This window comes from Terrapene carolina, unplaced genomic scaffold (assembly GCF_002925995.2).
Source record: "Terrapene carolina triunguis isolate 2854851 unplaced genomic scaffold, T_m_triunguis-2.0 Scaffold85, whole genome shotgun sequence".
Lineage (NCBI taxonomy): Eukaryota > Metazoa > Chordata > Testudines > Emydidae > Terrapene > Terrapene triunguis.
The window spans coordinates 35168442-35191133 of NW_020664436.1; the positions used below are offsets into that span (position 1 = coordinate 35168442).

The 22692-nt window shown below is 39.7% G+C and overlaps 1 protein-coding gene across 2 annotated transcripts in view; it reads right to left on the bottom strand.

The window, feature by feature from the left end:
• Positions 1-22692, bottom strand: part of SNX9 (sorting nexin 9) — a 96376-nt gene that overhangs the window by 47927 nt on the left and 25757 nt on the right. Inside the window, exons 3-6 of one of the 2 annotated variants that reach the window (XM_026649736.2) lie at positions 19380-19454; positions 18025-18147; positions 3730-3813; positions 219-393 (exon numbers count right to left, since the gene is read on the bottom strand). In XM_026649736.2, the coding sequence (XP_026505521.1) occupies positions 219-393; positions 3730-3813; positions 18025-18147; positions 19380-19454 (457 nt within the window). The remainder of the gene's footprint in view (positions 1-218; positions 394-3729; positions 3814-18024; positions 18148-19379; positions 19455-22692) is intronic. The other variant, XM_026649737.2, reaches the window with a different exon arrangement.

Genomic DNA, 22692 nt, shown 5'->3' on the forward strand with positions numbered 1-22692 from the left:
TTAATACTTTGGCCATTGCAACATTTTCTGCAATTGTCTTTCCCTCATCATTGAGTAATGTGCCTACCCTGTCCTACCATGTGAATGTTTGTTATGTTTATAAACTTTTCACAGTATAGAAAAGGGACACTACTGTACAGTGATCCTCATTCATACCAACATTCTGGTCCAGATTATTTAGAGACTGAACAAATCATTCATGGGAGCATTTAGCTGACCTGGGCCTTGATAGGCCTGCGGGTGCCCAAATTGTGCTGCTCCCTCCCAGTTGTTCGAAGTGGTGTTTTTCTGCCCCGCTGCACTTTCAGGTTTGGTTGCCCAGCCATCACCAGAATTTGCATTGTCCACATTTCCAGATTTCCAGTTTGACCAGGGGTCATGGGCACTGTTGACCTATAACATATAAATAAAAAAAGAAAAAATAAAAAAACCGCTGAAGAAACCAGGAGAAATGCATCCTAAATCTTCATCACTGGAGAGCGCAAAATATATATATTTTTTCTTTTTTTAAATTTAAGGAAAATAAAAAGGACTACAAGTTTTCTGTGTTCAGCACTTGGCAATGACTTCATAACCCAACCAAGGCAAATCTCAGATGCTCATACTACAGGTATGAGGACCATATAAATATCTAGATGGATTATGATTAACTTTCCACTGATGGTAACATTGGGACATCACTGAAAACAGTATTGCCTTAACTACTCAAAGTGAAGTCAATAAATTATTGGTTCTAACAATTTTCTAAAGCATTCTTATCCACCGCAGTTATCTCCAGTTACTCTGAAAGTATGTGCAGATCAAAGAAAAATCCAAGACTTGACATTTTTATGTGAGATTTTATTCTGTCAACTCCTGTATCAGTGTTTGCTACCTTTATTTCACTAAACCAATGATCAAATATTTAAGAGATGAACAATACAAATTTTCCTCTGCGTTTTGTACTTCGAGAAAAATAGGTAAATGTTTACTTGTGTGCAAAGAAGAGCACTCTACCAGAGATATTACATGTAAAGGGCAAAAAACAACCTGACAGTCATGTTTATTTTCTGACAGAGAAAAAAAGCCAATTCAGAATTAGAGCGGAAATCCTTGCATTTTGCATAGACTCTGCAAAGCAGTGAATGCAACACTTCTGTCACACAGTAGCATCCCAACTGGACAATCCCCAGCAATGAATTTCTATCATACTAGAATACGGACTACCTACAGCATTTGCTAGGGTAAAATGCTGTAAGATTTCATTAAGATCTCCATTACAAAACACTGTCAACTTCTTCCTGGCCACCCTCTCCCCTTGCAGAGTTTTTAACATGATCATAAATTTATATTTAAACACACATACACACTTCTCTCCCCTCCACCCCCGACCTTCTTCCCCAGCTGAAGTCTTCCATGCTTGGTCACAGCTTAAAAGTAAGTTTCTTCTTCTGCAAGGTCTGAGCAAAATCTGCTTCACTGTTTGAGTTCTGAGAGATTGAAATATTTTATCTCAAGCACGGAAAGAATACAAAAGACTATTTTTTGCACAAATATGCATCAGAACAGCTGAACTTTAGAAGTTGAAACTTTTCAGACATCTAATCCCAAGGATTTATGTATAGGCCAGTTTGGACAGGGATTCTGGAAAGATTTTAAAAACCTGTATGAGGCTGTCATTCATCACAACTTTACTAGTTAGCCTGGCACTTTTTCATTTGAGATTTCAAATGATGGCTCCAAATAGCTGCATTCCTCATGCATGGAGGAAATTCAGCCTGCAGCCATGGAGTTCTTTTAGGCTGCTCAATGTTACTGGATGCCAAAATAGCCATGTTAATAAAACTGCTCACTTTCAAGATTGCACTCCATCCTATCCAACACAGAGCTGGCAATGGTGGTGATCCGCACATTCATGACATGCCAACTCCATTAACTGCAACTCATACGTATGAACAAAGCCACACACCCTAAAGCTCCAGCTGGCAAAAAATGCAGTAGCCAGTCTACTTAGCAGCCCAGATAGCTGTGAACACCTCAGCCCAGTGCTCTGAGCTCTGCCCTAGCTCCATCAATTAATGCACACAGTCTAGTTAAAGGGCTCTGCTTTGATACTCAAACCCTCCATGAGAACTGTGAATAGTTATAGTACCTAGGCTATCACCTCTTCCCCTCAACCAGCACCTCCCAGAACATCTAACGTCCACCAGAACAAAGAAACAGTCTATCAACACAGGGAGGCTTACAAGTGCAGGAGATTGAAAGGAACTGGACCTAGACTGTGGAACTCATTCCCACAAAAGCCAAGAATGACCATGGACCTCACCACTTTCAGGACTGAATGTAGAACTCAGTTATTGGCTTTAGCTTTCCCTAAAAATTTCTTCACATACACAAATCCTGTCTACACTAGGGAACCACTGCAATACTTGGGAGGTGCTCAGAACCTATGAGGATGAGGGCCATGTAAGTACCTACTTTACAGAGAGAGGCACACACATTTAAATAGGCTGTATGCTAATGAAATTTCTGCAAATGTTAGATGATGAAACCAGACCTCAAATCAGTAGGGATCAGTTTGCATATAAGGTAACCAGCTAAGAATCTATCCAGGGGAAAAAATGTGCCTCTTAGGAGGACTGGATACTTGTGATAGAAAGCCTTTTGAGCCAGAAAAAGTGCCATCTATTTGGCTCCATGCCAGGTCAGCATCATGCAGAGAGCTGGATCTGGTGCTCTTCTGAACTTATAAGCTTTTTCTGGCCAATGAGGACTTCCAAACCCACAGAGACAATTGATCTGAGAAGAATTGTCTCAGGGGAAACTGCTAGGTTACTGGAGTCCTCCTGTTCCTGTGTGGCCCGGATTTGACACATTGTTGCTCTCATTCAAACTAAGGGAAATCTGTAATTTGTGGAATCTGAATTTGTTCTTGCATCTTTGGTTATTTGGTACATGCATAGGCAGGGATGGACACACACTCCAGGTCACAATGGAGCATCGGAGATGCTGACTAAAAAGGGAGTGCCTATACTGGGACCAATAATTTGGGAAAACCAGCCACCAAGAGAGTATTATGTATGCAACACCTAGGAAAGAACTGCTTGCATAATACTCATTTGCTTGTACACTGCTCAGCTGATTGACAGCGATCAGCTCAGTAGTGGGAAGACTGACAGAACGGAGAGTAAAGAACCCAGTGAGCGTGGGTGGCACAGGAAATCTAACCTCTGATGCAGTACAGTGAGGAAAGAAAATTATTATATTGAGTGGCCTGCCAAAAAGGATGAGGGTCAGGAGGGATCATCTCCACATTGTCAGAGACAAGCTCAGGTAGATCCGAAAAGTGATACACTCAGGGGGATAGAAAAAGGTGAGAATCCAGGAGGAAAAAGCTCAGTTGCCTCCTATGAGGGAATGGGACTGACTACTGAGATTCTGAGCCCTTGTCCCAGACTACAGTTTCCCTCCTGAGATCTTCCTTCCTTCCTTCCTTCCTTTATTTGATGGAAAGTGTCTCCTGGGAAGAAAGACAGAAGTGGCGGAGTATGCTTGCTTCCAGTATGAGCAGGAAAATGACTGATAGGATGGGAACTGAGCTTCTGTTCTGCTCCCACTTCGTTGTCCGTGGAGTCATACGGATCCATGTAATGGTGAAGATTAAAAGAAAAAGTGTGTGTGGGGGAAAGGGGTCAAGTATTTTTACATGGTAATAGGATGGGGGGGGGTGGGGGTTGTTTTGTTTTTTACCTGTCTTGTAGGAGGAGTTGAAGGAGGTGACTGGCTAAGGTTTTCCAGATTACCAGTCTGAGCAACAGGTGCCAAAGAGTCCACCTTAAAATAAGAAGTACTCAGTGAACAAGAAAAACAAAAGCAGGAGGGAAGAAGAGACTGCATAGCAGTTTTCAAAACAATGCGGCAAACTCATTTCTGCAGATCAGTGCAACTCATGCATGTCACAAACCTCACAGCATCACAAACGTGCATGGCATGCACGGCAAGACACTTATACAAGGCTAGTGCGACTGTCACTGCTGCCAGGTTCTAAGCATTCTTTATATACTGTACCTGGCAAAGTTCCAGATCACAATGGCATATTATAGAAAATGAAAAGGCAAGGGTAAAACCCCACAACAACAAACACATGCAATCAGCATAAGTTGCTGAATATTCATTGTTTAAGAAGTCCAGTTAAGTTTACAGTCTTAAGGACTGTTTTGTATTTGTTACATTCTAACATATATGACAATGAATCTATGAATGGAGCATAGAGTTGTGCAACCATTTCGTAAAGAAGAATTGAAAGATAGCAATGTTTAAAGTGGCAAGCCACAATGAAAGATCTGGTGAAGGTCCAAAGAACCCATGAATATCACACACTGTACTGAGAACTGTCACTTTGCTTTCTAGAACTTCCATGTATATGCCAAAGTATCATTGGTGGTTCTGCTCTCAGAGGTCATATATACCAACCTGGACCAAGTTACGGAGAACTAAGAAAAGAGCATCTTTTGTATGCCAGACTGGAATCACTCATTTTCTGAAGAAATATTTCATGAATTTCTATTTATTTAGTTGTGTGATCATGTAATAACTCACTTAATGAATATGTGAAGGAGGCAAAGTTAAGGTTCTCTTTGGAATTTTCTGACTTTTGAACAACTACCATTTCAACCCTTGATGCTATATTATTTGTAATTACATTATATGCGTGATTTAATGCTTTACGTACACACACACACACACACATATACACACACACACACACACACACACACACACCCCTACCTTATTAGACTATATTCATGTTATGCACACCAAAATCTGAATCTTTTTTGGAACATAAAATTGTATGTATGAAGTCTTTATACACTCACATTTATGCAAAGTTAAGCTTGAGAAGCTAAGGTAGCAAAAATTAGTACACTTCACAAGGTACAGTCCCTATAATTGTGTTAACTCTTCCACACTGGACAACCCCCTGTCTATTTTGTGGTATACATTCAGATAAAAGGAACATTCCATGGTATCGGTTTAACAGAAACTACTACAAATGGGCAATAAATATGGATTAACATTGCTGTAGGACTCTTCACTCTGCCATACTGCATATATGCAATATTTTCAGAGGGGGGAGGGATTAATGGTGTTGTAAAGTGCGTGATTTAATGCTTTAGGCCCTAATCCTGCAATAACTCCACATGGGCAGATTCTTGCACTGAGCATTGTGTAGGATCAAGGGCATTGTGTTATTTTCTGAAGTGCATACCATGAAATATACAGTATCTACATAAGTATCTGGGAACATCAAAAGTTTAAAATTACAGTACAGGGGGGAAAAAAACCCAATCAACCACATCACCACCCACATAGTATATATAACATGGTAAAGTTTCTACAGCAACATTAATTTCACTCCGAGAATTTCCTTCTACATTATTCATTTATCAACCTTTACTCGACACACAAAAAAGGACAGACTCAGCTGGTGTTCTCATGGCTCCACTGCTTTCAATTTTCACCAGCTGAGGTTCTGCCCCAAAAACGTTTTGGATGAAATGTGTTTATTTTTCCACAGGGGCTAGGATGGAATGTCTTTGTAAGATAAAGGAGAGTGGAAAGAGGAAGAGTTCCAGAAATCCTTAGAGCATCCAGGTAATAAATGAAGTCTGAACTTCATCAAACAGTATCAGTGCAAAGTTCTCGGACGTACATTCAGACATTGACACAGTTCTTATGAAACCATATTACTATCTAGGAGTAACTGTGCACTGGTATCATACCTGTAAGAACTGCAGAGTACAGATAAGGTACATTTCATCTAGACAACTGGCTCTTCCATGGAACTAGCAGTAGGACTCCACCAGCTCAGCTGACGCCTCCACTGAACATGCAAAGGAGTCTAAGCGCTGTGGAACTGCATCCTTTGACCCCACTGAGAGTTCAGATGCTGGCCAAATCCTTCCTTCCACTATATGGAAGATCAGAGTTCCCCCAGCTGCAAACCTTCTCCCAGGTGCTTAATATACAATATGTAATTTATGCCAAATTGGAACAAAATTAGCAATTTTTATCCCAAGACAAGTTATCAGATTATACAGTTCTGTGTTTGCACACACAAACACATAACTAACTGCTATTCGCTTTCAAAGATACAAAATCTTTTTCTAAATTTGTCTTGATTCGCATTCCTCACTGAGACCAGTTGTCATGCCAGTTTTGAGTTATGTTATACAAGTGACAAATTTCCTATTCTTTAAAAAAAGAAAATACAAGCTATTTCCCTCCACCTCCACATCCCCTTCCTACACACTCATAACTCAAAACCAGACAATACTACTTAGCTCAAACTTTCTTTAAACAATGTATGGAAAGATTCGCTCCAAGAAAAAAAATTTAGAGGAAACTGTCTGCCTGGAAATACTGGTGGAGAATGGAAGAGAGTCTTTTTGATTTTAGCATTTACTTCTGCAAAACACTAACTATTTTGATAGAACTTTGTCAAATGAACGCTAGAAATTTTGTAACAGGATACAAAACTTCCAATTCACAAAAAGCTGAACTTGCAGGATACATATTTTAATCAGGAACTAGAGACTCACAGTCATTTTGGGACAGAAATAATTTTGCCCCTCATCAGAGAAGTGGTGTCAAGAAAATGGAAGCAAAACTAATCTAAAAAGCACAACTTATCTAAATACTTCTCGTTACCAACATACAGCTGAAAGCTTGATACTCTAAAGTCACTCCACATTACACAGCTTTTCCCTCAATAACAGCTGAAACACAAGGAAGGATAGTCTAGGTTTTAACCTGCAGTAGCTAGTGAACTTATAAATCTTACTCATACTATGTTTCTAGCTTTTACTTCAAGGTGAAATCCTCCTACCCACTAAAAATATTCAAGCAAAAAAACACTATTTTTTGTCCTTTTTTTTTGGTCTTTTTAAAAAAAAAAAAAATATATAACGAAGTCCATAGAGTTGCTACCATATGTGGAAACATACACATTATGGCATTCTTTTTTTGGTAGCCACACATACTGTGGTCTATCATGCATATAGATAACTTAGAGATGCATTTATTGGTTTTACCAAGATTGCTCATAACAGTCGATATGGCCTAACCTGAACAATAAATACATGTCTTGCTAAGGATGTTTGGCCCAACTGGTTTGTAATGTCATTAATACGCATGTACAGTGGTCTTATTTTAAAGTTAAGTACCTCACTGTTTTTTCCCCTCAAAATACGAAAAACAAATAGGACACTCATATTTGTTTACATTCTTTAAAAAAGTTAAGGTGCATAAATGCACAACAAGCATCTCAATCCCATAATTGTTCAGTGAGATGCAAAGAGATCTTATATACAATACCAGTTTTCCACTTGACAAACTCTGCTGCTAGAATACGATCACTGAAATTGGGAAATGTTCATTAGAATTGTTGGCAGACCCTTGATTATAGTAACATTACTATTCATCACCAACGGGAAAATTCATAAGGATTACTTAACAGAGCCAACTAGAATGAAATATAGACACTTATATTTCAAGCATGCATTCTGAAACATCCCAAATATCAACAAGATCCTACCAAGCAGGCAATACCTTTTCAGAAAAAATGGGAAGATAATACTGATAGGTCAATATTTGGTCAGAATACAAAAAACTAAAATAATAATGAAGTCCACATTTTTTAAATCCACTAACAACTGGACACAAATATTGACCCCAGATCAGACAACATAATTCCTTGCAATAAATGAGTATCATTCAGTTGCGTAAGACAGACAAACTATCTTGAATAAATAAAGTAAAGTACAGTATTTACATAACAGGAAATCTATTCTGGTTACAGTTCCTGGAAGTGACTCAAAAATCAAAGATGAAGAAAATTCCATTGTTTTTGTTTCAGTATACAAGGGAAAGCATGGCAGGTGTGAAGACGACCAAGTTTCTAATCTCTCTAAAATATACTTTAAAATATAGATCTGGTTTAGCATGCACCAAGTTAGCTCCCTCTTGTAAATAACGTTATTTTAAATTTTGTGTCAACGAGTACCAATAGTTTTCACATAAAATATTGATGTGATTTATGTAATTCTGAAGCCTTTCCAAAAAGATTAGCAAATACAATGCATTTGTCTATTAGGACTGATCCACCTAGTGGTCTAAAGCTAGTGTGTCTGCACTGCCACTTGAGGCAAAACCCCAGTGATTTCTGGCCCCCACTAGGACTGCAGGAGCTGAAGAGTGTTGGGCAGGCACTCACTGAAGTACTACGCAACAGCCACGATCTTGGGCAATTAAAAGGTTATCAACTTGAAATCTAGTTAATTAAAGAAAAACAAAGCTAGTTAAAAGGAGTTTGATGTTATATCTGCCCACAGCCTCCTGCCAATTGTTGTGGTTTTACAATCACATTTTCCTATTTCTAATGTTTTTTTCTCTCCCCTCCTGCTGAGTGGTATCTCCCCACATACACACAAGAGAACAAAAGGGGAAACTGACTAAAAAAAGTACTGTCTAATGCACAAAGAAACCACTGAAAAAAAGTGTTTTCTTCTCTCTAATCTTTCAGTTACAGTAATCGTTGGTGTTATTAATCATACGGTAAAATTTTTCAGTCAGATGTGTAACTTAAGTGGATAGAGTCCCTTTAAGAAGCAGTGTAGCTGGGAATCTTGTCCAATCCAACACTGGAAGGCCAGTGGCTAGAGAGACTGGTGAAGGAAAGAAGGGCGGGAGAATTGTCAGGGCTCCATGCAGAACTTCCTTTTCTTTACCTCTCATATCACCAGAAAGTACATTTGTGTGTGCAGTGTTATCACTTTAAATCTGTGGCACACCTAGGATGGGAGCACACACTGTACGAGCCCAAAAATTTGAATACTTCAGTCTCTTAAAGCACATTTAGATGAAGGGCTTTAAAAACCCACCTGCCTGGTCATTTTGGGTAAGTAGGCACAGATTCCAGGCAAGTGATCCGAGTGGGGTAAGCTGAGGTAGACACTTGTCTTCCTGTGTCTCTCAGTATCACCAAACTCAACAGCTTCAAAATGAGTCAGCCATCAAACAAACAAAAAAACCATCTAAATCTTTTTATTTTCCTTCTGGCTTATGAGCCTTTAGACTGCATCTGACTCACATTTTCAAGCATTTCTCTGCAAACTTGAGGGGTAGAAACTTTTTTTTTTTTTTTTTTAATTAAAAACAGATTCTCATGCAAGTCAACTGACTTCCAGAGCTAAGGCTTTAAAGAAAAGCCAATACCATGATACATCCATAAAATCATGAGAGTTGGCAACAGTGGTGTGTGGAAAGCACCAAGTGTTTCTGGGCACTAAAGCTTTCCTCCGGGGGTGATGACAGGAAGGAATGGAATAATAGCTTAGGCAGTGCTAATTCTTTTTCCAGGAGGGTATAAAGCAGCTGAAGACACTACTGTTTTTACAGGATGTGAAAGGGCAGAGACAGAGCAGAGCAGGTGCTGAGTTGCTGTTCTTTTCATGGGATGGGAGGTGGGAGAGAGGAGCAGAGGTCCCAGGTTGAGGAGATGGGAAACCAAGGCCCTCCTGTGTGCCAGGAGAGCCAGAGCAGGGAGTAGAACTTTTATTTTTGGAGGGAGGGGGCAACAGTGGGGAAAAGCGAGGAATGATTTTCAAAAGCAGAAGTGATTTGGAGTCAGCATTAATGGAGCAGGGAAACATCATTAGTAGATCATCTGAGGGACATGATTGATTTACTGGGGAAATGAAGATGTGTCAATGGAAACTAAATATCTATGAGTAGTTAGGATGGGAGACAGGAGAATATAGAGATTCAGCTTTTTGTAGAAGTATATGTTGGAAATTCTTCAAACCCTGAGCGCATGCTCTCATTTGAGAATTTCAAAACAATTTCTTAGGTATGAGCTAATCAGTTTAAACAATATTTTTTAAATAAAAAGAGATACTTGACTATCACATACTCTAGTTTGTATTCAAATATCACGTGTCTCCTTAAATGTGTTGAGCCCAGTTGTTGGTCAGATCTAAACTAGCATTCTCCATTTTTTAATAAAAAGACTTGAAAGAGTGAGCTCCATGGAAGTATAGCTAATATGGCACTTACAGATTAAACTATACAAAAAATTCTTCCCTATTGGAACTGAAGTTGATATTCATAACATACCAATGTCCGTTTGACTCCATAGCTATCTGTATGTTAGATGGTTCTACACAACATATGTGCATGTTATTTTAAGTGGCTCAATGTTTAATGAAGGGAAGTGTTTCATTGAATACAGTAGTAATAAAAGCAAAACATAAACCTAAGTGCCTAAGAGTACTTTTTTTTTTTTTTTTTAAATCACAAAAGCCTTTATGAACATAATGGAGCACATAAAATGCTACTACACCTCTATCCCGATATAATGCAACCCGCTATAACATGAATTCGGCTATAACACGGTAAAGCAGCGCTCGGGGGGGGCGAGGAGGGGGGCTGCGCACTCCGGCGGATCAAAGCAAGTTCAATGTAACGTGGTTTCACCTATGTAAGATTTTTTGGCTCTCGAGGACAGCGTTATATCGAGGTAGAGGTGTATTTAAGAATGCTATTGTTGGTTATTCAGTGCACCACTCTGTGTCAACTCTTAAACTGTACAGGCACAACAACCTCCCCTTTGCTCTACCAATACCGCCAGCCTCAATGTCCCATTCATCTGTTTTCCCCACCACCATCTCCATACCTTTTTCCAAATGCTCCATATGCATGGAATGTTCTGGCTGTTCAGGCCCCCCAGACAACCTCCTTCTTCCAGTCTGCCCACAAGTCAATAGCACCTCTTTAAAATATGCTAAGTCATCCACCCTTCAGAGCTTACTATTTATTCCACATCTGTCTTGTTTATATTGCAAGGTTTACAGAGTAGGAATTATCCGTACTTGCCTCTTATATAGAGCCAAACAAAACTGTTAGCACTTTACTTATAAGAATCATTCTATTTGGGGAATGGGGTATTAATATTTATTAGATACTCTTTTGAGAGAACCGAAATATTCAAAGACACAAGGCTTTTTTAATTTTAAATTAGGCCTGGAACCATCTGATGCATTTCTTCTTCATCAGTGTGTCGTCAGGTAAACAGTTTAGGGGAAGGCAGTACAAGCTGTACTGTCTCGCTCAACTTAAAACGGAAAACACAAGAACAGAGATGCTGTTGCTTCCACATGCTATTTATACTAATGTTCAATTAAAATCCTACAATTTTAAATAGTGTGATTGTTCTTGTGGAACATAATTATCATGGGAAGTTATACCGCAGAGAGACAGATGACCTCTCAGGTAGCTGGGCCAATCCCCTGGAAGGCTCTGAATATCAGGAAATGTGAATGAACTCTGCATGGAATAAGAAGGCTGCACATGGAGTGGAGCACCAAGGCAATGGGGTAACCCACGTGGCTGAGTGATGGTTGCATTTTGGATAAGTTGGTGCATTTTCAGAGCATCTGTGTCTTCACTGGAACACAGGAGTTGCAAAAAAATCAAGTAAGTTGGTCATGAATGCATGGACTGCCATAGCCAGGTCTATGCCTTATAGGAAGAAGCTCTGTCTTCTGACAAGTCATAGGTAGAAGTGGCCTGTTTTGCCACAATGGTGATTTGGCATCCAATAGCACAGAGGAGTGCAGAAGCCTGACATCAATCCTAGGCAAAATAATGGAAAAGCCGATAAATTCAATTGATAAAGAACTAAAGGATAGGGATGTAATTAATGCCAGTCAACACTGTTTTATGGAGGAGATCTTACAAAACAAACCTGATTTCATTATTTGATGAGATTACAAGAGTTTGGTTGATAAAAGTTATTATATAGACAAAATAGACTTAGACCTGCGCAACATTCTGATTAAAATTTAGCACTATATAGTATCAATAAAGACCATAGCTAATGGATTAAGAACTGGCTGACAGGTCTCAAAAGTAGTTGTCAATGAGGTATCATCAAACGGGGGTATTTCTAATGGGGTCTCACAAGGGGTTGTTGAAGGACAGATGCTATTCAACATTTTCATCAAAGGTCTGGAAGTAAATATAAAATTATTGCTGATAAAACTTATGGATGACACAAGGACTGGCAGAACGGTAAATAGTGAAGAGATCAGAGCAGTCATCCAGAACAATCTGGATCACTTGATAAGGTGAGTGCTTTCAAATAATATGCATTGTAATACAACCAAATGCAATGTTATGCATCTAGCAATAAAGAATGCAGACCAAACCAACAGACTGGGAGACTGGACAGCAGCCACTCTGAAAAGGATTTAGGGGTCATACTGCCTTAGCAACTCAACAGAAGCTCAGAGTGTGATGCTCTGCCAAAGAGGGCTAATATGGTCCTTGGATGTATAAGCAGGGACGTAGTTAATAGGATTAGGGAGGTTATAGAGCATTGGTGAGACTGATATTAGACAACTGTACACAGTTCTGGTGGCCATATTTTACAAAGGATATTGAAAAATCTGAGAGTATACAGAAGAGAGTCCCGAAAACGATTTGATGGCTGGAGAAAATGCCTTACAATGAGAGACTTAAAGAGCTCAGTCTGTTTAGCTTTTCAAAAAAAGAAGATTGACAGGTGATTTGATTATAGTATATAAATACCTGGGGAGAAAACACAGAGTACTACAGGGCTCTTTAATCTAGTAGAGAAAGGGCATAACAAGTACTAATAGCCAGAAGCTGAAGCCAAACAAAGTCAAAGTAAAAATTAGATGCAAATTTATAAAAATGAGAGTGATTAGCTACGGGAACTAACTACCAAGGGAAATGGTTGATTTTTTTATCTCCGTATATACAAATCAAGACTGGATGCCTTTCTGGAAGATATGCGTGAATCAGGTTGGGCTCAGTAATGGGGTAACTAGGTACAATTTAATGGTCTATGATATATAGGAAGTCAGACTAGATGATCTAATTGTCCTTTCTGGCCTTAAATTCTATACATCTCTGAAAAAGGAACTCCAAGGCTGTAGACCATTTAATAATCTGAGGTCCTAGGTAGTGGACAATGTTACAAAAAAAGGCAAGTTCTTTGAAGTATTTCCCTCTTCCCATTAGCATCTTCTAAATCAGTGGTTCTCAAACTTTTGTACTGGTTACCCCTTTCACATAGCAAGCCTCTGAATATGACCCCCCTTATAAATTAAAAAACACTTTTTATATTTAACACTGTTATAAATGCTGGAGGTGAAGCGGGGTTTGGGGTAGAGGCTGACCGCTTAAGACCCCCCATGTAATAACCATGTGACCCCCTGAGGGGTCCCGACCCCCCCAGATTGAGAACCCCTGCTTTAAATCTTGCATGGGTTTGGCTAATCTGAGCGGTTCTGAGAAAGGAAGGTCCAATTACATTCTCAGTAGGAGTAGAATGGCGACCGAATGTGCGTTTGGCAGACTGAAATCCCGCTGGCAGTTTATAGAACCATTTGGATGCCAGTGTCATCAGTGCTGTCTGCATTACTGTGGCTTGCTGTGCTCCTCACAATCTTTGTGAATTCAAAAGGTGAGCCATTTTCTCCCAAACATACCTCTGACAGTAATGGACTGCTGAACTGGCACACTCAGCCAGAAAGTGCGCCTGTCACAGCTGGAGCAGGATGCACCCAGGCAACAGAATCAGGAACGCTTTGTGCACCCACATTATGGACTTGCATGGACCAATGGAAGAGGAAGAATAGTATGTTTATGTATTTGCACATCACGTTTTACTGTAACTGAAGTACTTGCTGTACACTACGAATGGGGTGTTCGTATGATTGTCGTTAACTGTGGATGAGATGACAGCTTATACAACATGGGAGGGAGGGGCAGTGGTTTGTATGACATGAATTCTGGGTTTTCATCATGGATTGATCTGAACAGATGTACTGAGAAATTGTTTGGATACAACTTTCTAGTTACACCTTATGATGTTTATCTTTATTCTTCGAAATGCACATCATATGATGTGATGCAATGATGGTAATAAACTTTTAAAATAAAAGTCTTTATTTGTGAACATGGCTATACTACCAAAAAAGATATTAATAAGCCTCTGCTTAACTTGCAATATTGCAGATTCCACAATATTATGCTTCCACCGCGATTTTGATAATGGGAGCCCTGGGTGGCCGCTCTCAGCCCTGGGCTGCCAACAACAGAAACACAGAAAAGTAACAATGGACTCTTATTATTTGCAGTAATAATAACCCATTATTACTTTTCTGCAATTTTCCATGGCTTGTCCACAACTCAGTCGCAATTTTTGACAATCATCCTGCAATTCAAGTAGGGCCTTAGATATTAAAGCATTGCTAGACAGGCAAGCTACCATTACAACACAAAAACACCAGTAATAAACCAACACCAAAACTAGTAATAAAATAAAGTCCATAACACAACCATTTCATAAGCCAAGGCAAAATGTGGTATGCAGGGTCCATTAGAACAACAGTGGGGACAGTTACTCCATTTCTGACAATGTCTTTTAATGGGAATAGTGTCCCTGCCGCATCCATGAAGGTAGACTCCCACTTAGCAGAAAATCCTGGCATCATAAACTTTTCCAGTGCAGCCCACGTTGTCATCTATAAATCAGCTTCTGTGGTCCACAAAGGCCTGCATAACAATGGAGTAGCACCCTTTGTGGTTAATGTACTCATGTGCTGCTTCAGGAAGGCAAACTATGGGCAGAGTCCCCTCAACGGCCCCACCACAGTCTGGAAACCCCATTCTCAAAACCAGCAATTACCCCACCACCTTTGGCAAAATCACACATCCGATTGCCTCAAAAACCTCAGTCTCCACTTTATTGACAGTTGATTTTCCAACACCAAACTAGTTAGCAATGGTAACAATCAGGGGTAGCCAGCTTCCAGACAGTAATAACTCGCTTCCAGACCTGCATAGTCACCCTCGTGTGTGTGTTGTGATGCTGGAGGATCAAGGTAAGCTACTCACAAAACTCCAGAAACGTAACTTTCTTCATATGAGAGTTCTGGACCCAATGTTGGTCATCCGATGTCTGCATGACGATGTGATGCCACCAGTCTGTGCTTGTGGTCGTGCTCTAGAAGTACCGGTCTGCACAGGGAGCATCAGTGACTATACCAAGAGTTGTGAGCAGCATCAGCTAGTTCGAGTCTGCCACGTCTGTATCATCCTCCTCTGGCAGGTGCCTTGGAAAGGACAGAAAACGCCACCAAAACGTACACTAGCATCTCATGGATGTTCTGCCCATTTCCTGAAACAGGAATGAAAGTCCAAGCTAAACAAGTTCTTCAAATGATGACTCCTCCACATTGCTGGCTCCAGTTGCTAGGTGTGCACAGACCCAAAAGACGCCTTGGCAGGACGTGTTGGCAGGCTGTGAAGTACCAGTCAAGTTTTCCCCACAGTGCCCCCCGAACCAACGACTAGAACAGCTACAGCTGGGGATGGCACTAGGAAGCCAGAGACAGGCTGGATTGACTCAGGTCTGTGTAGTGCAGTGTAGACAGGTCTCACCCCCATGCTCAGACGATTCCAGAAATTCTAAACCAAGGATGAATATTCAGTGTAGATGCTCAAGCCCAAGCTCACAAACACTGAGCATGCAGGCTCGAGTCCAACAGATCCTGGGCTTAGACTGCAGTGCAGACTACCCCTGCTGGCTTCATACAGAAGTTGAAAATGCTGGGGAGACCAATACATATTACAAAAGGGTACGTCTACACTACGAGATTAATTCGAATTTAGATAATTCGAATTTGGGAAACAGATTGTATAAATTCGATTGTGCGCGGCCACACTAAGCACATTAATTCGGTTTTTAACCACATTAATTCGGTGGTGTGCGGCCACACTACCCCTAATTCGAATTTACAAAATCGATTTTGGTGCTACTCCGCTCGTCGGGGTGGAGTACAGAAATCGATTTTAAGCGCCCTTTAATTCGAAGTAACTGGGTCCGTTGTGTGGACGGGTTAAGGATTAATTCGGATTAACGCAGCTAAATCCGAATTAAAGTCGTAGTGTAGACCAGGCCAAAGCAAAAGAATCCTAGTACATAGAGTTGTAAAAGATCTCCATCCATTTTACAGAGTCTTGCAATGCAAATAAATTAGGTACATTCAGAAAACTACCAGCTCTTTTTGGAGTGTTCCATGAATTGGATGTGCCTCTACAACTGTTTTGATAAATAAGCTATTTTCTTTCCAACACGTGAGACTTTTGCACTGCACTGCTGGAAAGAATAGTGTATTTGGCTGTTGACCTCTGGACTTCAAAACATTGAACTATTACTGAGATTTCGACATGTGAAAAGGCACAGTTTGTAGATCCATATGAGATTACCTAAAACTTACTAGCCAAAGGCTAATCAAATGACGAGGGGGGAATATGCCCCACTTGTAAGGTCGAGGACAGTGCCCAGGTAAGAAGATCAGCCCCCCCCCCCTCAACTGCTGCAAATGATGCTGCTGAATGCAGTCCTTTCGTTCTGTCTCTATGACTTGGGCTCCTAAGTGCTGAGGTAATACACAAATAATAAATAATAATAATAATAATATTGACCTCCAGATAGCAGTAGCCTGATAAATTTGAAATTCCACCTACTCTGGCTGTGGAAAGGGGGAGAATCTTACTCTTTTCATTCTCCATATACCCTGAGAGCCTCCTGACTTTGGAAAGGAAGGGAACTAATAGCTGACCCCCTCTTCCCACCTCTCCCTCCCCACATCCTGAGAAATCTTCCCACAAAACTCCATAATCACTGTTCATAGTTTTTCCATGCAGCAGATGAGTAAAATCGACAAGACTAATGTCAATTTCACTGAAGTCCACAGATTTATCAAAAGCAGCAGTGAAACTGAGCAGGGTCTTGTGAGTTTCACTCTGCTGCTAGCAGCAGAAGCACTGAGTCATCTGTCCACAGACTCAGGAAGACAGCGCTGCATTGGTTCACCCATGGAAGGTTATTTTGCAGCCATAAGAGAAGGTAGATAGTTTCCTACTCACAAAATGGCACTCTGCTGAGTGGCCTTTTTAAGTCCTGAACTGACCTGCTATAAAGTCATGGTAAACAAACAGCAAATACCGGATCAAGATGTGCCAAGTAAAAAGAAAACCTTTATTGCTGAGTGCTGAAAAAAGTTATTTTGATAATAATGTATAATATTTCTACAATGTCAAACTTGCATGGCACTCTACGGAAAAGTAGAAAAGAAGGTAGAGTTCTTTTATACAGGTCAGAATATCAGATCTTAGAAGTTGCAATTCTACAAGTAGATGCTGCTAATAACCAAAATTAGTGGAGCTGTACATTCTGACAAGATCAGGGTACAAAAGAGGAAAATATAGGTAGGAGGTTTTGTTTAGTTCACAGATTTCTATGATTTTGCTTTATGCAGGAAAAGAACAAAAATAATTGCTTATTTTCTTATTTCTAATTTGTGTTAGAATTATGCTAGTTTTTCCAGTAGCAGCATTTCTAAAATTACACAAGATGAACAAATGAGCTGATTTTTAATCTTCAGCAAAATTTAAGATACTTCCATCACAATTGCCTTTTCCATGCTTTTTGTGAGGACTTACAGTAGAAACTCAGAGTTATGAACACCAGAGTTACGAACTGACCATGCAACCACACACCTCATTTGGAACCGGAAGTACACAATCAGGCAGCAGCAGAGACAAAAAAAAGGAAAAAAAAAAAAAGAAGAAGAAGAAGGCAAATACAGTACACTACTGTGTTAAATGTAAACTACTTAAAAATACAGGGAAAGCAGCATTTTTCTTCTGCATAGTAAAGTTTCAAAGCTGTATTAAGTCAATGTTCAGTTGTAAACTTCTGAAAGAACCACCATAAGAATTTGTTCAGTTACAAACATTTCAGAGTTACAAATAACCTTCATTCCCAATGTGTTCGTAATGGAGGTTTTACTGTACAAATATAGTACAGTGCAACTTACGAGCATAAGCAGCGTTGTCAATAGAACCTACTATGCTTACAGTGCCAAAAAGAAACTGACGATGTACCTGGTTATTGTTTTTAGCAGCTGAGTTGATCTGAGCTGTACTTGAGGAGAGGGAATCAAAAAAGGCTTGGTCAGCTACTGAATTGCCACAAGGAAATCCATCTTTTGTACTTTCAGTTAGAATCTGAAAATAGACAAAGCTGTTTTAAGACATCTGTCATTCTTATAGGAAATAAGTTATATCATTTTACATGCTGTTGTTACTTCAACTGTTCTCAGGGTCACTAGAACTACTGAAATTAAAGGATTTTAAAAATGAATTGATACAATTCCATCTTTAACAGCAGACAATAGAATCAGCTCCAAATTAACAATCCAGAGCATTGTTTACACTTCCTGCATTCAACGATATATCAAATTTGGGTATTAACAAGTATGGCCCATTGTTTTATGGGGACTGGAAGAGGACAGGAAGAAGTCTATTTTTGTATGGCCATGTAACAGGCAATGACCTGTTAGTTGCATCACTACATAATTTGTGAAAAAAGAAAGCCTACACCAGAATCAGATTTAAAAAAAAAAATAAATCCTCATTCTTGTACTTGTTCAATTATTCTGGAACAGGATGTACATATTATTTTTGGTTCTCTTGTGAACTACCAGTGACAGTTTGTCAGTGAAATTAACATTTTACAGATTAGCAATCTCCACTACGTATAACTTCTCCTTTCTCTAAAGGAGATACAGTACACTAGGCAGCACTGAAAAGTCAGCATTTACCAGAAGTTACTATATCGACTCTCTATCCTTAGACTAGGCAGTAAGTATGATATGATCACTTGACTTTTTTTTTTTTTTTTAATAGTAATATATGGTATGCAGACACGTGTTTACTCTGACCTTCTAAACCAGTGGTTCTTAACCTTCTAACCAGTCTGCACCCCTTTGGTTCTCAAAATGTGTTCTCACACCCCTTATCAAAAATTGTTGAAGTAGGTCAGTTCTTTAAACCTAGATACTGTAATATACAAACAAAAAATGTAACTGTTAAAAAATGTATAATGTCAATAAATACATAGGTTTGATTAAACAAAGTAGTTGTACTTGCGTGCCTGTGCTTAATTTGTGTTTTTGAGGATTTACCTTCTATAAAAATCTGGCATGTCTCACACCCCCGGAAAGGGTATCTCGCACCCCCAGGGGGTGCGTGCACCCCAGGTTAAGAACCACTGTTCTAAACTATTAATACAAATGATTTTTAGTGGAATTAAGTACTGCCATCTTTCATCAGGGCTTCAGTCTAGAGAATTAAATTAAGGTTTCCAATATTAAAATAAATAAACAAACAAAAGCATGGAATCTGCTTTAGCTCTGCGTTACCAAGTTTTTCTGTATTGTTATATTGTGGTCTCTTACTTCAACGTAATCTGTTGGAACAAGTCCCCTCTCTCCTTTGCTGTTTTTTCCTTCCAACCAACCTCCACCTATGTCCTAAAGAAATAAAAATAAGCATTATACAAATATTTTCTCTAGATTAAAACATACTTCAGCATCTATTATGGCTTTATAGTTGACACTTGAAAATAGGATTTGAGAGCAAGGTGTGACTGAGAACCTGGGCAAATCCATTTAAACCTTTCAAAGCATCAATTTTCTCATTATAAGAGGAGGATAATATTGACCAGGACTCCCTCACATAGCTGTTGTGAATTTTAAGTGTTTTCAAAATTGTAGGAAAGGATTAAAAAGCTAAGTTAACAGAACATTAATTAGCTTGCAAAGCCAAAGGAACTTGAAAAATTAAGGTTGCGCACACAACCTTAATTCATCCCCCTTGTGCACATGCATGATGATAAAAGACTTGAATTACATGATCACATACTGTTCGTACAGTACCCCTGCCTCATTCAACACACAGGATAGACAATGCTCAGGGAATGAATCAGAGTTGCATAGTCAATGAGGCTGTTTGTAGGATCCCCGCCTCATTTGCTGCAGATATTGGAACTGAATGGAGGCAGAGAACTGCAGGAAGAGTAAGGACTGTCTCATGCATTATGGCAGGTGAATGCCACACCAAAGAACTCAGAGAATAGTCCCTCCCACCCTTTTTCTTGTCTGTCTAGTTTGTAAGCTCTTGGAGACAAACTGTTTCTTGCTAAGTGTTGTACAGTGCCTAAGACAAGGGGGGAGGGGGGGAGGGGCCCTAGACCTCAGTGGAGCCACTAGTCACTACCACAATACATATATTAAAGAACAAGATACTTAAGGCTTTGCAGCCTTCATAAATGAAGTTGACTAGGGTTGATATCAGGACAACATGACCAGAATAAACTGGACCTACTAGAAATCGGAGTGTCTCTCAACCACCGGTTGTATAATGAGCTGATTCATACATGGTAAATAGGCCTTTGTATGCTAAAGAATCTCAACTGTTTAAATATTCATTTTCAGTACATTAAGCGAAAAAAACAAAACCAAATAAAGTTTATATGCAGATAAACGGTATATTGATGACAAATCTTCAATTACATCTGACTGAAGGGAGATTTATATATAAACAAAGGTGCAGTTAACACTCACTGAAACAGTTTTTGAAGGTTTTTGTTTGTTTGAATGATCTGCTAATATTTACACACAGGTTGCCTGGTCAATGTGAACCAAGCTAAGCCACTGAATAAGCAGTTTCCTGAAGTTCTCAAAAGTTTAGCACTACCTTTTGAAAACACTTCTGTTGCTGCTCTCCAGCAGCCCTGTTCTTCACCAGGGCCCTAACTCTGCAAAGCATTTAAGCAAGTGCTTGAAATTAAGTACATGCTAGTTCCAATTACTTCAACAGGAATTATAATTTTCTGAAGTGCTTTGATGAACCAGGACCCAAAACTAAAGGCCACCTTTGATTGGTGCACAAGACAGGTTCTTGGACATTAAGGGTATGTCTACATTGCAATGTAAGCCTTGGGTTAGTGGAACTCGAGTCAACTGACCGGTGTTAGGGAATCCTGGGCTTGAGCGTCTACATGGTATTTTAAACCTACATAAAGGCTTTTCTAACCCTCGCTCGAACCTAGGGCTCTGGCATCCGCACTGCAGTGCGTAGACCTGAGTCAAAGTAACCATATCCCAGAGTCCCTAATGCTCCCCCCCACCCCCCCACATGTGGCCACTCTAGCCTTAGGACCATAGTGCACTGTGGGAAAACTGTACTGCCTATTCTGCATGTTATCATCAGGACGAAGCTTGCTTTATAAAAGTCTTGATCAGTTCACACTCCATTGCAAACCAAGGGGGCTCTCTGATAGCGCACTTGCAGCTCAGTGATCAGAAGAGAATGGGTTAACACGGACCTGAGCTGCTGCTTTTGCAGAGAGGGGGTGGCTTCCATTTTTAACAGATTGAACTGTAGATTGTTGGGGGAGAGAGAGAGGACTAAGGTCCTCCCTGAGCTCATGGAACTGTGGGATACTTCTGGCTGACTCCCAGGACCCAAGTCAAGCAGGGCTGCATCTACACTGCAAAGCAATAGGGCTCGTACCCTGGGTCCCAGTTTAACTAGAGCTCAGACCCTCCAGGGGCCTGGACCCCAAGTTTGAGCCCTGGGTTAGGGCAATTAAAGGTAGATATAAGGGGAGTTAGGCTTGAGCCCAGACCCAAGCACGGGCTTACACTGCAGTGCAGAGATACTCTAACTTATTACTCTTGGCCTGAACTCTTCAGTATCCCAAAAGAAAAGGTTTTCTATAAAACCTGATAGAGATGTGCTCATTACTTTTTATGGGTGCCAAATTTCAATTAAAGTGTTCGTACAGAAGCAAAATCTATTCCTTCCAAGCTTCCAACCCATTATAGAGGTTTACTACGAGACTATGGACTAGCAGCAAAAGAATAGTCTTTCACTAGCCAAGATGAGTGAAACAAAAATACATGCAGCATAAATAATAAAGTGTGAATTAAAAATTAATATTTTTGCAAGTGTTACTAGTAATTCTGGTAGAAAAGATTTAAAAAATTTCCTAAAATCTGATTGATATTTAGTTAGGGGAGTCAAAATTGTTGATTCTGCAAAGACTTAAGCTTGTAGAGAACCTCATACCACTTGTCATGCGTCTGACGAAGTGGGTATTCACCCATGAAAGCTTATGCTCCAATACTTCTGTTAGTCTATAAAGTGCCACTGGACTCTGTCACTTTTTACAGATCCAGACTAACACGGCTACCCCTTTGATACTTCATACCACTTGAATAATCCCATTTAAATTAATGGAACACTACTCAGACAGCACAAAGTTTTGCATAAAGCTTAAGCTTTTTACAAGACCAGAGCCTTACTATTTCTCTCTCACTCCATGAACACTACCCTAACAATAAAAGGATCAATTAGAAACAGAAGTTTTGCTGTGTTAAAGCCTCCGTGTAAACTGGCGTCTTTGCATTTGGACAACATTTAGATTTGAATGTGAAAAATGTTTTAAGTTGAAATTCATCAGTATTTTAGAATGACTATTTAAATACAAACAATAATCAATGCAAAAAGAGACTACATAAAAATACTGAGTAACTACCTCAACCCAAAAAAAGACAATAAATTCAGGTTTAATGGTGTCACTATCATTCGCATGTTCTTGTGACATGGCACTAAAGTACAGATGGTACGAGAGGACAATACTGATCAGAGACCAGTAACATGTCTAGGTACAGAGGAATAAAGTCAAGCCTAGTTGTTCTTGGA